Consider the following 14,684-nt stretch of genomic DNA (forward strand, 5'->3'; position numbering starts at 1 on the left):
AGCATATTTACTGGTGTTTGGAAATGTATTCATTGAACTAAATGATTCAAAGCTCTGTTTTTCACTGAATTCAATATGAAACAATACATATATAGTTTTTTTAAATTCAGTGCAAATAAGTTTTCATCTAAACTATTAATGTAAAATGAATCTAAATATATTTAATATTACTTTGATGTACTCACCCCTGACAGTCACATTGAATGATCTGTGTACGGTGTATCTGCTTCTAGTACTAATGATCTCAACTTCATAAAGTCCAGACTGTTCAGTTGTGATGTTCTTGAAGATTAGAGAACCAGTCCGGTCCAGGTGTGTGTTTCTGAATCTCTCTTCAGATGTTGAGATGATTTCAGCTAAAAGAGATTCCTCTTGTCTAAACCTCCATCGTATCACATCATCTTTCTGTAGATCAGTATGACCAGTCGGTAGAGTGACTGAATCTCCCTCCATCACCGACACTGACTTCACTTCAGCAGCAGACACTGAAGAACAAACACAAACAGATTCTGTCAGGTATCACTTTTCTAACAGTCTCTAAACAGATTTAACACAGATCTTCTTTAATGAATTTCTTTCATATTTTCAATATTCCTTTCACAACTATCTCAACTAGTGTAATACAGATACAGTAGATTTTATATAAAATATATATATTAAAAACTACCATTCAAATATTGAATAACTAAAATTTGTAGAAACACATCAGTCTGTTATTAATAGTTTAGTAGTCTTGAAAGAAGAACAGGACTTTCACTGAACAGGAAACACTAACACTGATACTGTGAAGAGAAGCTGCTGGACACACGTGGAAATTACTAAAACTAACTTTTTGGATATTAAATATATCCCAATCTAACAAAAACATCTACCAAATAAATAAATATGAATACCTTCAGTGTAGTAGAGAATCTGATATAAAACACAATAAAACACCTTCTTTTCATCTTGGAAAACAAATGTTTTCAAATAGTCACCTTTTTGAGGAAAACTATTTAAAACTGATAATTAATTTACAAAAAAAGAAAAATATTTCACTTTACCACTGAATTTCAATAAATCTGAATTATCTTGGGTTTTCCAATAATAATGAAATACTTGCATTAAATAATAAATGATCATATTGTCAATTTCACGATAAAGATATGATCAAATAACATTTAGATTTTATTTGTGACATTTTTATCTGAAATACTTATATTTTAAATAATAAACATTTGCTGCCAAACTATTAAATAGAGTTGCCATACATACATTTCAGAGAACTTAAACTGTTCATATACTCTCAGAAAAAAGCAGTCACTAGAGCAGTGCCTTTTTGAAAGGTATGAATATTGTGATTGAGTCGGCTGCCCCTCCTCTTTATTGTCACCATCACCCAGTCCCTTATTCGCGCCCTTCACCAGGCTCCCGGACGGGGAGGGTGTGTTTGAGAGGAGGGGCGTGGTATTGTTCAGGTCTGGCGGCGTGTGACGAGGCACACCTGAAGTGAGTTTGCCTCGTTACACGTCGCCGTTAAGTACCGAACGCGCCTCTCCTCGGAGACCGGTCTCTTCCCCGTGCATGCACGCTGGTGTCCTCGTGGGTCAAGGAAGGGTGCGCGATGGACCTCACCCCGCCATCCAAGAAGTGCTCATCCCACTCTGCCGCCCGGAGCAACGTAGCGACGGAGATGCGCATGGAAGAAGCCGCGCCTCGCGCCCGGACCAGAAAAAGGGGAGCGCGTGTGACCGCCGGACTCCGCCCCTTACCTGGACCCTTCCCCTGGAACACGGCCTAAACCTAAACATTTCCCGCAGCATGAGAGGACACCAGATCCCCTTTATTTGGACACTTTCCCCTTGGACACTTTATTTTTGTATTTTATTTTGTTAATAAAAGCCTCTCCGAGGCCTGACGCCACGCCCACTGTGTCTGTCGTTGGCTCCTCCGTCACAATATGCATGAAGATATTAATATGTACACTTCAGCTACTTCCATACATCTTTCAATTCAATTCAGTAAATAAGGGATGAAAACAGGTAAGGGTATAAATAAATTAAAAAAAGGTAAGAATATTGTGTGGATAGAGAACTAGTGGGTCTGGAAACTTCTTGAAAGATGTTTGCTTTACATGCAGATGTGGACAAAAATAACTGCATGTTTATGTATGTTTACATGTTAGTATATACCTGTTTAAGAGAACCAATGTACTCGATCATTATTTTACAGCAAATTCTGACTAACAAGAAAGGTTGAAAGTCTGCATAATGAGCACCACGCATGTAATATTACTGTTTAATATATATGCTGTTTTTTATTTATATGCTGTTTCCTTGGTGACCGCTGTAAAAATCAGAGCTGCACTTATAAACAGAAGAGTTTTGAGAAAAGTTCAGCCCCTGCCCCACTCTTATGATGTTACAAATGTGTTCTGAGGGTGGAGAGTGATAAATAACTATTATATAAAAAAGACATACCACTGACAGTGAATATAAAATCTGGAGGGGAGGCTTTTTTTTTGCTGATCTGTAGTTTATATTCTCCAGAGTCTGTGATTCTGATGTTGCTGATCTTGAGATCTCCAGTCTGTTTGTCCAGCTGCATTCGGTCTCTTGATGGTGGTAGATCAATGGAGCCATTCTTGATTTTAGCAAAACGATTTAAATTAAACCTCCACTCAATCCCATCCTCTGACTTTAATTCAATAAGACCAGACTTCAGAGTGACCGAGTCTCCCTCCATTACTGACACATGACTTTCTTCTCCATCAACAAACACACCTGCAGAAAGAACAGAAACAGGCAGAAATTAAACATATGAAACATAATCAGAGGAAAACAGAGGAAAGGTGGTGACAATTTTGGGGGGCTGGATTTCTACATTGTTTGGTTCTACATTGATTGTGATTTTAACTGGATGGTCTATCAATGAGCAGGGGTCGCTGTTCAGCAAACCTTCTCCTGGGAATAAGCACACTTTAGATCAGACACTGAAGCCAAATGATCAGCATCAGAGGAGAAGCTGCTGTGAAACATATTTCTAAACCAGCTGGATATTGTCACCAGCATCTATACTCTAATATAGAAGACTATTTAAACATTAATGCTGCTGTTGCGTCTGCTAATCGGTTAGCCTACCACTAAGAGAGGTTCCCTTACGAGATGTTTTAGGGTTTATGTAAATTATATTCATAATATAAATTTAAACTGGAAAAATTATCTTTGCAACTAACAAAAAAATAAGACAAAAAAATCTTTGACCTCTTTTCTTGCATTTTTATGACTTTCACCTAAATCTTCAAAATGATTTTTTATTTATATTCATAAATGAACACATTTTATAACAAACCTTTTATAACATATGAAGGAGGAAAAATAATAATAATAATAAAAAAATTGTTACAAGAGCTAGGTACAAGTGCTACGACGCATTTTCTCCAAAACTATACAGTAAAATTACTAGAAAATAATTAGTCAGGTTCACTCTGAATATAGATCAATTGACAAAATGAGCTAACCAATAAACTAACATAAGTGTCGGAAAATGAGACACAGTAAAAGTGCTAGGACGCATTTAGTTGTTTTGGGTGATTTTGCTTTTAGTTTTCTCCAAAACTATACAATAAAATGATCTGAAAATAAATACAGCCAGGGTCACTCTAAATATGGATCAACTGACAAAATTAGGAACATTTAAAGTTAGAAACCTATAAAAGGAATATTTCTTATAAGTGTTTGAATATACAGAAATAATATATGTGCTAGGATTTAGTTGTTTTGGGTGACTTTGCTTTTAGTTTTCTCCAAAACTATACCGTAAATTTACCGTAAAATACACTTTAAAAAACTCTGAATGTGGATCACTTAAAAGAATGACTTAAACTATAAAGCAAATCAGAGAGAAATTTCAGAAGCATAACCTGAAAACTTTAGAAGCGTAAATTAAAACTCTGGACAGATTGAGAGTTTTCATATGTATCACACGTAATCAGCCGTCAATACAAAAAAGTGGGCATTTTTCTATTTCTGGGTTTTCAAACCGCTAGGTGTCTCAATCATGAAATCAAAATGATGACTTTCAGCTAACCCCTCTTCACTATGACGTCAACCATGCATGCAGTCATATGTTTTGAATATAAAAGAAGGTGCTCTACACCTTCAAAATTATATACACGTTTTTATATCAATAAACTATAAGCAGGAATACAGAAAAAAAAAAAGCATTTAGAAAAACGAAACCGAAAGTGCTGCAGCTATGCTCAAAAGCCAAACTTACCGATCAACAATGATGAGAAAAGAAGAACAGCAAGTGCGCTCTTCATCTTCACTTAGAGTTGAATGTATAACCTTTAGCTATGATCCGTGGAGAGACTGAAAACCTCTGAGTGTTTGTCAGACAGACACACCATGATCCGAAACATCTATAGTATTAACTAACAGACAAATAAACTACAGTCTACGTAATACTACTTTTTACTGATTAGGATATACTAGTGAGAACATATATATACTGAAAATATATAATTTTCGGTATAATAATGGCAAATGGCCATATATAAAATGGCTAACGCTTCCGTTTGTCTCTATCAGAAGCTTTCTTTTCTTTTTCTTTTCTTCTTCTTCTTCTTCTTCTTCTTCTTCTTCTTCTTCTTCTTCTTCTTCTTCGGCGGTTGGTAACCTCAGCTATTGGCGCATTACTGCCACCAACCGAACTGGATCATGGACCAGGATATTCACTTTCATAGTGTAGAAATACACATAAAAACCAAGCAAAACAAATAAACAAACTAGTAATACAAAAAGTTAATAAATTGAAAAAATCTAAATGGTATGTACGAATATCTAATTAATTTTCACAAATTCATTACAAATCATCAAACAACTTCATGTTTTCCATTGTAAACCTGATAAGAAAAGTCAGTGTTTTACTTTATTGACTGAATAAAACAATATCTCTCATTGTTGTATTTTAATAATCACGCTTACGCCGCATTTCTCACGCCAAGACGTAAAGGATACCTTCTCTATAAGGGACGTTCTCTGCTAAATTCATAGCTGTCGTGAGTTTTAATGAATTAAATGCCACATTTATATTCTCGATTCATCTGCTTGCCTGTACAAAGTATTCATGATCAATAAGGTGTACACAAACCTTCTATTTTCAGCATTTTACTACTTAATGTAAACCATAATGTAAACCACCTTCACTCAATTAAAAAGTACAGATACTCGTGTTTAAAAATACTACACTAAAAGTAGTGCTGGGGAAATAACAGTAAAAACCAAGGATGTGAATTGAAGAACAGGAGTCAGAGATGGGATCAATTAAAAACATTTACTCAAGAAAATAGTTTGCAGTTTCACGTGTAGTTTTCAAATAAGACTTAATGACCTGATCAACTGAATCAGGTATGTTTCATTAGGGTTGCATCTAAACTGTGAAGGGCTGTAAAAATGAGTTTGACACCTGGCTAAAGGGAAGATGGATACGTGATTTATCAGTGAGGGTCGGATGATGATAATGAATTCTGTTGCGTTCTTTCCTGTTCGACTTTTCTGGAGATGATGTCATACACCACCATAAAAGCAGCAGCCACGCCCACCAGAACAGAGATGACCAATCGGGTCACAGCTTCAGGAACATGACAGCAGAACGTACAATCTGGGGAAATAATGCAACAACATGAAACAAATCTGTACATTTAGATTACATTTAATTAAGATAACAAATTCACAACCCTGGATTTACATAAACTCACAGAAACACAACAGAATGTTTGGGAACCTTGACCACTTTAAATAGCCACCCAAGAGAAATATGACTGACATGCAAAGCAACCAATCACGTTTTGTTTTGTGCTGCATCATGTTTAAGGGTGTGGAAATTAGGGGTGTGAATTGGCACTGGTTTCAGGATTTAATTCAATTACGATTATCATGTCAATGATTAGATTCAATTCAATATCAAGATTATATAAAGTTTATTTTAAGCATTTTTATGAAATTATATATAAGCACGCTACTTTTTAAAAATAATGATGTTATGTGTTATATTATTTTATTAATCTATAATTACTTAATTATTGTTAAGAATTCAAAGTAGGTCTAAATACAGCTTCCAAACATACAAAGAAAATACACTGTAATAAAAGAGCAAAAGTAAGTTACAACTAACAAAGAAAAAGCACTTTCATTATCTGGGAGTGCTAAGTATCAAAAGGTCACAGACAATCATAATTATGGGGTTTCATTTTTAAACGGCATTATTGCAATTTGATTATTACAGATGAGATCACAGACACACGTTAATAGGCGGCTTTCACACTTAATGTACAGATCTATTCCCACACATCGTCCTGTTCTGACTATTTACATTGATCAAACTCACGGGCCGATAACGTCAGACTACAGAGCACACTATGGTGGAGAAAGCCTGGTGCACCGAGAGCGCTAATTATCCATCCGGAGCTGCTGGATCTACAAGAGGAGCTAGAGGACTGGCACCACCCCTGTGTCCTGATTCCCGCTGGGTCCTGGAGTCTGCTCCACAAGTGCACCCTCCAGAGTCTGTTCCACAGAGTGCCCTCCAGTGCTTGAGCCTCCAGTGAGTGGGCATGAAGATTTACCACCCTCCCACCTTTCTCCTGCTCCGCCGATGTGTCTTGGCAGCCCCTATGCTCACTCTCAGCACACCATCTGGTGGTGGGATTTACCACGAGTCTGCTAGTCACCATCACCATCGTGGGTGGAGGATCCTTTACCTTGCCATTGTTGGAAACTTTTTTAGCTTCTTTTAAGAAGAGACCAGGAGATTCTTGGTAAAGCAGGAGTTTGTTTTTATTTCATTGCTGTAGTCATCTGCAAGAAGTCTTCAAGAAATCTTTAAGAAAATCGTCAAGCAATCTCCAAGAAAATCTTCAAGAAATCTCCAAGAAAAAAATCGAACTAAAACATGCTAGGTTGAAGTTTATATGTTTCAAGTGGGAGGAGTATACAGAGGTGGAGATCAGTAAAACAAAAGTATGCAAATGCAGAACAGGAACTTAGCCTAGAACAGGAACTTTCCGATCCTTGATCTATTTAGCATCCAAGTGTCATTAAAATGCATAGGTGAAACGAAAAGGCACAGTTGTACCTTAGGATTAGCATTCACACTTGACTTAGGACACCTACCAAATGTTCAAGAACTGAAAGACAAAAGATAACAGTCTCAGGGCTTGGTTTCCCTTGTTACTTTGTCAGTTGTTACATGTAATGGTTGCCACTCTATTCATGTTTCTTTGTGTTTTGGCTGCATCCTTGCTCCCAGACACGACAAATACAAGATCTACAAAAAGGCTCAAATGTTTTTATGAAACTATCCACTTCAGATATTTATTTCATATATATATCAATAAAATAGAGAAAGTTGTACTCACCATAGACCGTAACATTGAATCTGTATTTAGTCTCTGAGCTGCTTAAGCTGATCTCAACTTCATAAAGTCCAATGTCAGTGGTTCTGGTGTTTGTGATGGTCAGAGATCCAGTCTGATTATCCAGCTTCAGTCTGTCTCTGAATCTCTCTTTACACTCATCATCTGCACAGATATTACTGGTCTTTCTATTGGTTTCAACTATAAGACTCCTGTCAGTTCCAAGTCTCCACTTAATCTCATCATTTGTGTGTATTTCATAATTATTAATCTGTAGAGTGACTGAATCTCCTCTTTACAGACACTGACTTCACTGTGTTTTCATCACCAAACTCACCTGGAGAACAATCAGAAACCGTTTCTCAGTTACACATAATAAAGTTATGTATTCTAGTGTTTAAATGCGTTACACAGGGCTAGGGAGAAACACTTCACATTAATTATGGGTATCTGACTCGCTTAGGCTGATTTCAGCTTCATAAAGTCCAGAGTCTGTGTTTCTGGTGTTCATGATGGTCAGAGATCCAGTCTGATCCAGCTTCAGAATCTCTGAATCTCTCTTTACACTCATCATCTGCACAGATATTACTGGTCTTTCCATTGATTTCAGATATAAGATTCCTGTTAGTTCCAAATCTCCACTTAATCTCATCATTTGTCTGTAGTTCAGTAACAATCTGCTATTGAAACTGAATCTCTTTTCGACAACGGTTATACACTACAAAGTAGGAAGTAACGTAAGCGAGATTAAGTCAAATTCCATTTTTCCAATATCCACTACACCTCCCACATCAAAAGAAAGCAAAAACAGCCAAGCAAACAAAAGAGAGAGAAAAAACACTTACACTTAGCTCCCCTCGAAGACATAAAACTTTTTCTTATTTGTATAATAAAATTGTTATACTTTCCCTCATCCAAGATGTGCAATGGGATTTTCTTTTGTAATTTACCTTATTCTTTTTCTGTGAGGATCATTATTTTGCCTCGTTGCTGACACATTTTCTATTCTGTTGCGTGACCTAACGTCCCTAGATTTGAGCTGGGAGCGTAACAGAATATTAAAAAGAATTATAAAAAGTTATAATATATAATATTAATAATTTACCATCAAGTTATTTTATTGTTCAAAAGTATAACTGGCTGTTTTATATTGAACAAAAACAATATTTTAGCTCTATTTTAGGAAGTTCTGTGGACAAACTACAACTATAACTATACAGTTTTTTCTATATGAAACAGAGAAGTGCTGGTTCTTATTTACCTCGTTAGCAATTAATGAAGTTTATTCCCAGCAGGAAGATCACAGAAACAGAGCTTTCCTTCAAAAAAATAAGATTTAAATACTTCATATTCACATTCACTCCTCCGAGGATCGCCACCTTAGCGGTGGAGGGGTTTGAGTGCCTGAATGACCCTAGGAGCTAGGTTGTCCGGGCTGGTAGGGGTCTCCCAAGGCAAACAGGTCCTAGGTGACAAGCCAGACAAAGAGCGGTCCAACTTACCCTTATGGAGAAAAACCATACTAGAGTCGCGACGTCGCCCGGTAGGGCGCTGGCCGGGAGCCCGCCATGGAGCCAGGCCTGTGGCTGGGGCCGGCATGCGGCGCCTGGTGGCGGGTCTTGCCCCACGGGACCCGGCCGGGCTCAGCCGAAACAGCGGCGTGGGGCCATCTTCCCGTGGGCCCACCACCTGCAGGAGGGACCGTAAGGGGTCGGTGCCTTGTGGTTTGGGTAGCAGTCGAAGGCGGGGACCTCGACAACCCAACCCCTGGACTCAGAATCTAGTGCTAGGGACATGGAACGTCACCTCTCTGGGGGGGAAGGAGCCTGAGTTGTTGCGGGAGGTCGAGAGATACCGGCTAGATATAGTCGGGCTCACCTCCACGCACTGCTTGGGTTCTGGAACCCATCTCCTCGAAAGGGGCTGGACTCTCCACTACTCTGGTGTTGCCCGCGGTGAGAGGCGGCTGGCTGGTGTGGGCTTGCTCATAGCTCCCAGCTTAGTCGCCATGTGTTGGAGTTTAACCCGGTGGACAAGAGGGTCGCCTCCCTGCGACTCGGGTTGGGGAGGACTCTCACTGTCATTTGTGCCTCACGGGCCGAATGGCAGTGTAGAGTACCCGGCCTTCTTGGAGTCCTTGGGAGGGGGTGCTGGAAAGTGCTCCAACCGGGGACTCTGTCGTCCTGCTGGGGACTTCAACGCTCACGTTGGTAATGCTAGTGACACCTGAGGGGCGTGATTGGGAGGAAGCGGCCCCCGATCTAAACCTGAGTGGGGTTCTGTTGTTGGAATTCTGTGCTAGTCACGGTCTGTCCATAACGAACACCATGTTCAAGCATAGGGTGTCCACCAGTACACGTGGCATCAGGACACCCTAGGGCGGATGTCGATGATCGACTTTGTGGTTGTATCATCCGATCTCGGCCTCATGTCTTGACACTCCGGTGAAGAGAGGGGCGGAGCTGTCAACAGATCACAACCTGGTGGTGAGTTGGATCCGCTGGCGGGGAGGAGGCCGGACAGACTTGGCAGGCCCAAGCGCACCCGTGAGGGTCTGTTGGGAACGTTTGGCGGAGACCCTGTCAGGAGATCTTCAACTTCGCCTCCGGCAGAGCTTTGGCGGATCCCGAGGAGGCTGGAGACATTGAGTACGAGTGGACCATGTTCTCTACCTCTTTGGTCGCACGCAGCCGCCTGGAGCTGTGGCTGTAAAGTCTCCGGTGCATGTCGTGGCGGCAATCCTGAACCCGATGGTGGACATCGGAAGTAAGGGATGCCGTCAAGCTGAAAAAAGGAGTCCTATCGGGCCTGGTTGGCTCGCATGGGACTCCTGAGGCAGCTGACAGGTACCGGTGGGCCAAGCGGACCGCTGGCCGGGTGGTTGTGCAGGCAAAAACTTCGGGTCTGGGAGGAGTTCGGGAGGCCATGGAAAATGACTATCGGACGGCCTCAAAGAGGTTCTGGCAAACCGTCAGGCGCCTCAGAAAAGGGAAGCAGTGCCCTGCCAACACCATATACAGTGCTGGTGGGAACCTGCTAACCTCGACTGGGGATATTGTCGGGGCGGTGGAAGGAATACTTTGAGGACCTCCCTCAATCCCGCCCAACTCGTCTTCCACTGAGGGAGCAGAGGCCGGGGACCTGGGGGACTCGACCATCACCCTGGCTGAGGTCACTGAGGTTGTTGAGAAGCTCCTCGGTGGCAAGGCACCAGGGGTGGGCGAGATCCGCCCGGAGTACCTCAGGTCTCTGTATGTTGTAGGGCTGTCTTGGCTGACACGCTCTGCAGCATCGCGTGGATGCGCGGGGACAGTGCCTCTGGACTGGCAGACCGGGGTGGTGGTTCCTCTTTTTAAGAAGGGGACCGGAGGGTGTGCTCAAACTATAGGGGATCACACTTTTTCAGCCTCCTGGGAAAGTCTATGCCAGGGTACTGGAGAGGAGAATCCGTCCGATAGTTGAACCTCAGCTTCAAGAGGAACAATGCGGGTTTCGCCTCTGGACGTGGAACACTGGACCAGCTCTATACCTCTTCAGGATGCTGGAGGGTTCCTGGGAGTTTGCCCAACCAGTCCACATGTGTTTTGTGGATTTGGAGAAGGCATTCGACCGGGTTCCTCGTGGTGTCCTGTGGGGGTGCTCTGGGAATATGGGGTAAGGGGCCCTTTGCTAAGGGCTGTCCGATCCTGTATGATCAGAGCAGGAGCTTGGTTCGCATTGCCGGCATTAAGTCAGACTTGTTCCCAGTGCATGTTGGACTCCGACAGGGCTGCCCTTTGTCACCGGTCCCGTTCATTATTTTTATGGACAGGATTTTTAGGCGCAGCCGGGGCCGGAGGGGGTCTGGTTTGGTGACCACAGAATAGCTTCTCTGCTTTTTGCTGATGATGTTGTTCTGTTGGCTGCATCTGGCCAAGACCTACAGTGTGCGCTGGGGCGGTTTGCAGCTAAGTGTGAAGCATCTGGGATGAGAATCAGCACCTCTAAGTCTGAGGCCATGGTTCTCAGTCGGACAAGGGTGGCTTGCCCCCTTCAGGTTGGTGGGGAGTTCCTGCATCAGGTGGAGGAGTTTAAGTATCTTGGGGTCTTGTTCACGAGTGAGGAAGGATGGAACGAGAGATCGACAGACGGATTGGTGCAGCTTCTGCAGCAATGCGGTCGCTGTACTGGTCTGTCATGGTGAAGAAGGAGCTGAGCCGCAGGCTAAGCTCTCGATTTACGGTCGATCTTCGTTCCTACTCTCACCTATGGTCATGAGCTTTGGGTCATGACCGAGAAGGACAGATCCCGGATACAAGCGGCCGAAATGAGTTTCCTCCGTAGGGTGGCTGGGCGCTCCCTTAGAGATAGGGTGAGGAGTTCAGTCACTCGGGAGGAGCTCGAGTAGACCCGCTGCTCCTCCACATCGAGAGAGGCCAGCTGAGGTGGCTCGGGCATCTGTTCCAGATGCCTCGGACGCCTCCTGGGCGGGAGGTGTTCGGGCATGTCCCACGGGAGGAGGCCCCGGGAAGACCTAGGACACGCTGGAGGGACTATGTCTCTCGGCTGGCCTGGGAGCGCCTCGGTGTTCCCCGGATGAGCTGGAGGAAGTGTCTGGGGAGAGGGGAGTCTGGGCGCCCCTGCTTGGACTGTTGCCCCGCGACCCGGCCCGGATAAGCGGAGGAAGAAGAAGAAGAAGAAGAAGAAGAAGAAGAAGAAGAAGAAGATATTCACATTCATGCATTATTCACAAAAACAAAGTGAATGAATACAGAGTACTGTTTTTTATACTCTATTAATTTTTAAAATGATCTTTCACATAAAATTTAATTTTTGCTGTAAAGTAATTTTTCTCATCAACAATAACTGAAATCAATAAAATGAAACTGAAAACACAATATAGATCAGTGAAATATATCATTAAGAAACACACAACAGAATTATCAGTCAGCATTTTATTTTCTTAAAACCAATACGGTCAACTTCTGAGGCGTTTTCTCTTTTAACAGCGGTTTATACGCAAGCAAAAGCAGAAGAAAATAAATGTTTAGAAATTAACGTCACTTCTAAGTCCTGTAAGAATATGAGGACTAAAACCTTCAATTCAGAAAACACTTCAGATATCACATTCACATCTTATCAGGTGACAGACAGATTTAAAACATTGCTTATATGAGGACCTCTTATAGGTACAATATTTCAAATACAAAACATTTCACCATAAACACTTCAATAAAGCAGAATATGTGTGATGTAACAACAGAAGAACATCAAATAAAAACAACAACCAAAAAAATAAAATAAAATCTTACACATTATCCTTTTATGCAATTATTTCTGCAAAACTTTTCAGGTGTAACAATCAATCGCTGTAACATCCTTCATTACCGTAAATAAGTCAAACTAGCTCTTAGTACAAAAAGAATATAAAATAATGCAAAATAAGGATCAGAGCAAACAGCTATCAGCTTCATCATATATCAAAAGCATGTTTCTCTGTTCACATCAAAGCAAATAAAAGTCTTCACTCAGTTTTACTAAAGCACAAACGGTTTGATTTCAGTCACTCTTCATATGTATGTTTGTCAAACCAAATGCAAGTAAGGAAAATAAAATTATATATATTTCATCACTGTGCAAACAAAGACACAAATCTATCAGATTATATATGTTTTAAGGTCTGACCACTAAGCTTCCTTGCTCTTTGTTTGTATTTTCAGTGATCACATTATCAACGTGGAGAGAGCGTTTGTGGATGTGCTTCTCCAGTTTCTCCATTCTTACCCAAGTTGGTGCTATTACTGGTTGCAAAACCAAAGAAGAGAAGAGCAAATCCTGCACTTGGTTACTAAGTTTGGTGTAAGCAACTTGAATTTGTTCAAGGACAACCAGAAAAAGCCACAATGTACTCATCAACTTTGAGAGACGCTACTACTACTTTCAGCAACTACATATGTTAAAAACTAACCTGGGAATATCCAGTAATGTTGCTTAAATAATGCAATGTTTAGTGATTTATATAATCATGTTTGTTTGTTTGTTTAGGTTATTAAGCTAAGCATCTGAGAATAAGTATCTAAGCCTATGCATCTGACAAAACACTGAAAATGAGCAAATGAAGATCTAATTGTTGAAAAATTTTCAATAAATTCCTTCAGGGATGAAAAAATCTCAGGCTTTGAGTTAATTCTTGCTCTTTGATTAAAGCCTTTTTCAAATTAAGGCAGACATTGAGACTAAAGTCTCTCAAGTCAATTCATGTATATACACATCTTATAACATACTAGGATTGTAAAGGACTGGACAAATTAGTCTCTTCATTAATAGGACCATCTGCGCCATTTTGTCCGTTCTCTTCTAAAGTGAGGAAGAAAACAAACAGACAAACAAAAAACAAGTGAGAAGAGAAAAAGAGTCTGAACTCAACACATAACACTGATGAAGCACTGTAATAAGTGTTTAATAAATGAATTATTGAAGTAACAAATATAACATGGTTTTGGTTAATTGCTAAATAATTTACCCTCGTTTGACCAATAATTTAATAAAAACTGTTGTACAGAGGACTATAGCAAATCTAAAAGAAAATAATGGGTGAATTATTAATAGTGCTTCAAAGAGTATAGAAAAATAGAAATAACTAAACAAGCATAAATATCTTGTTAAAATGGGTAGTTGTTTTTCCTCTTATTATTTAATTATTATTACTATTTAAAACAGTATTTTTATTTCTTAGTCAAAACGAATCAGTGTTAATGTTGTTAGGATCTGAAAGAACATTGTGATACACATCTTACAGTGTTTGGTTTTCCTAAAAGACCCAATGTCTTGATGAAAGCAAACAGATTTGAAATACACTGTAAATCTTTCATTTCCATATAGACATGAAGCAGTCATTCATAGATTTATTTTGATGAAATATATAGACTAAATATAGACTTCATTATAAACAGTGCCTTGTGAAAGTATCGGCTCCTTGAACTTTGTGACCTTGTGACCCATTTCAGGCTTCAAACATAAAGCTATAAGACTGTAATGTTTTGTGAAGAATCAACAACAAGTGAGACAAAATCATGAAGTGGAACAGAAATTTAATGGATATTTCAAACTTTTTAACAAATAAAAAACGGAAAAATTGGAAAAATTATTCAGCCCCTTTACTTTCAGTGCAGAAAACTCTCTCCAGAAGTTCAGTGAGGATATCTGAATGATCCAATGTTGACCCAAATGACTAATGATGATAAATAGAATCCACCTGAGTGTAATCAAGTCTACGTATAAATGCACCTGCACTGTGATAGTCTCAGAG

The 14,684-nt window shown here is 40.4% G+C and overlaps 1 protein-coding gene across 2 annotated transcripts in view; it reads right to left on the reverse strand.

Annotated features, from left to right (window-relative positions):
- The window catches only part of LOC122327341, a 45,233-nt gene that overhangs the window by 18,448 nt on the left and 12,101 nt on the right, over nucleotides 1-14,684 (reverse strand). The window contains exons 2-4 of one of the 2 annotated variants that reach the window (XM_043222640.1): nucleotides 4,258-4,360; nucleotides 2,460-2,762; nucleotides 186-485 (exon numbers count right to left, since the gene is read on the reverse strand). In XM_043222640.1, the coding sequence (XP_043078575.1) occupies nucleotides 186-485; nucleotides 2,460-2,762; nucleotides 4,258-4,303 (649 nt within the window). In that variant the 5' untranslated portion in view covers nucleotides 4,304-4,360. Of the gene's footprint in view, nucleotides 1-185; nucleotides 486-2,459; nucleotides 2,763-4,257; nucleotides 4,634-14,684 lie in introns of those variants that run through there. The other variant, XM_043222639.1, reaches the window with a different exon arrangement.

The sequence above is a fragment of the Puntigrus tetrazona genome, chromosome 22 (assembly GCF_018831695.1).
Source record: "Puntigrus tetrazona isolate hp1 chromosome 22, ASM1883169v1, whole genome shotgun sequence".
Classification (NCBI taxonomy): domain Eukaryota; kingdom Metazoa; phylum Chordata; class Actinopteri; order Cypriniformes; family Cyprinidae; genus Puntigrus; species Puntigrus tetrazona.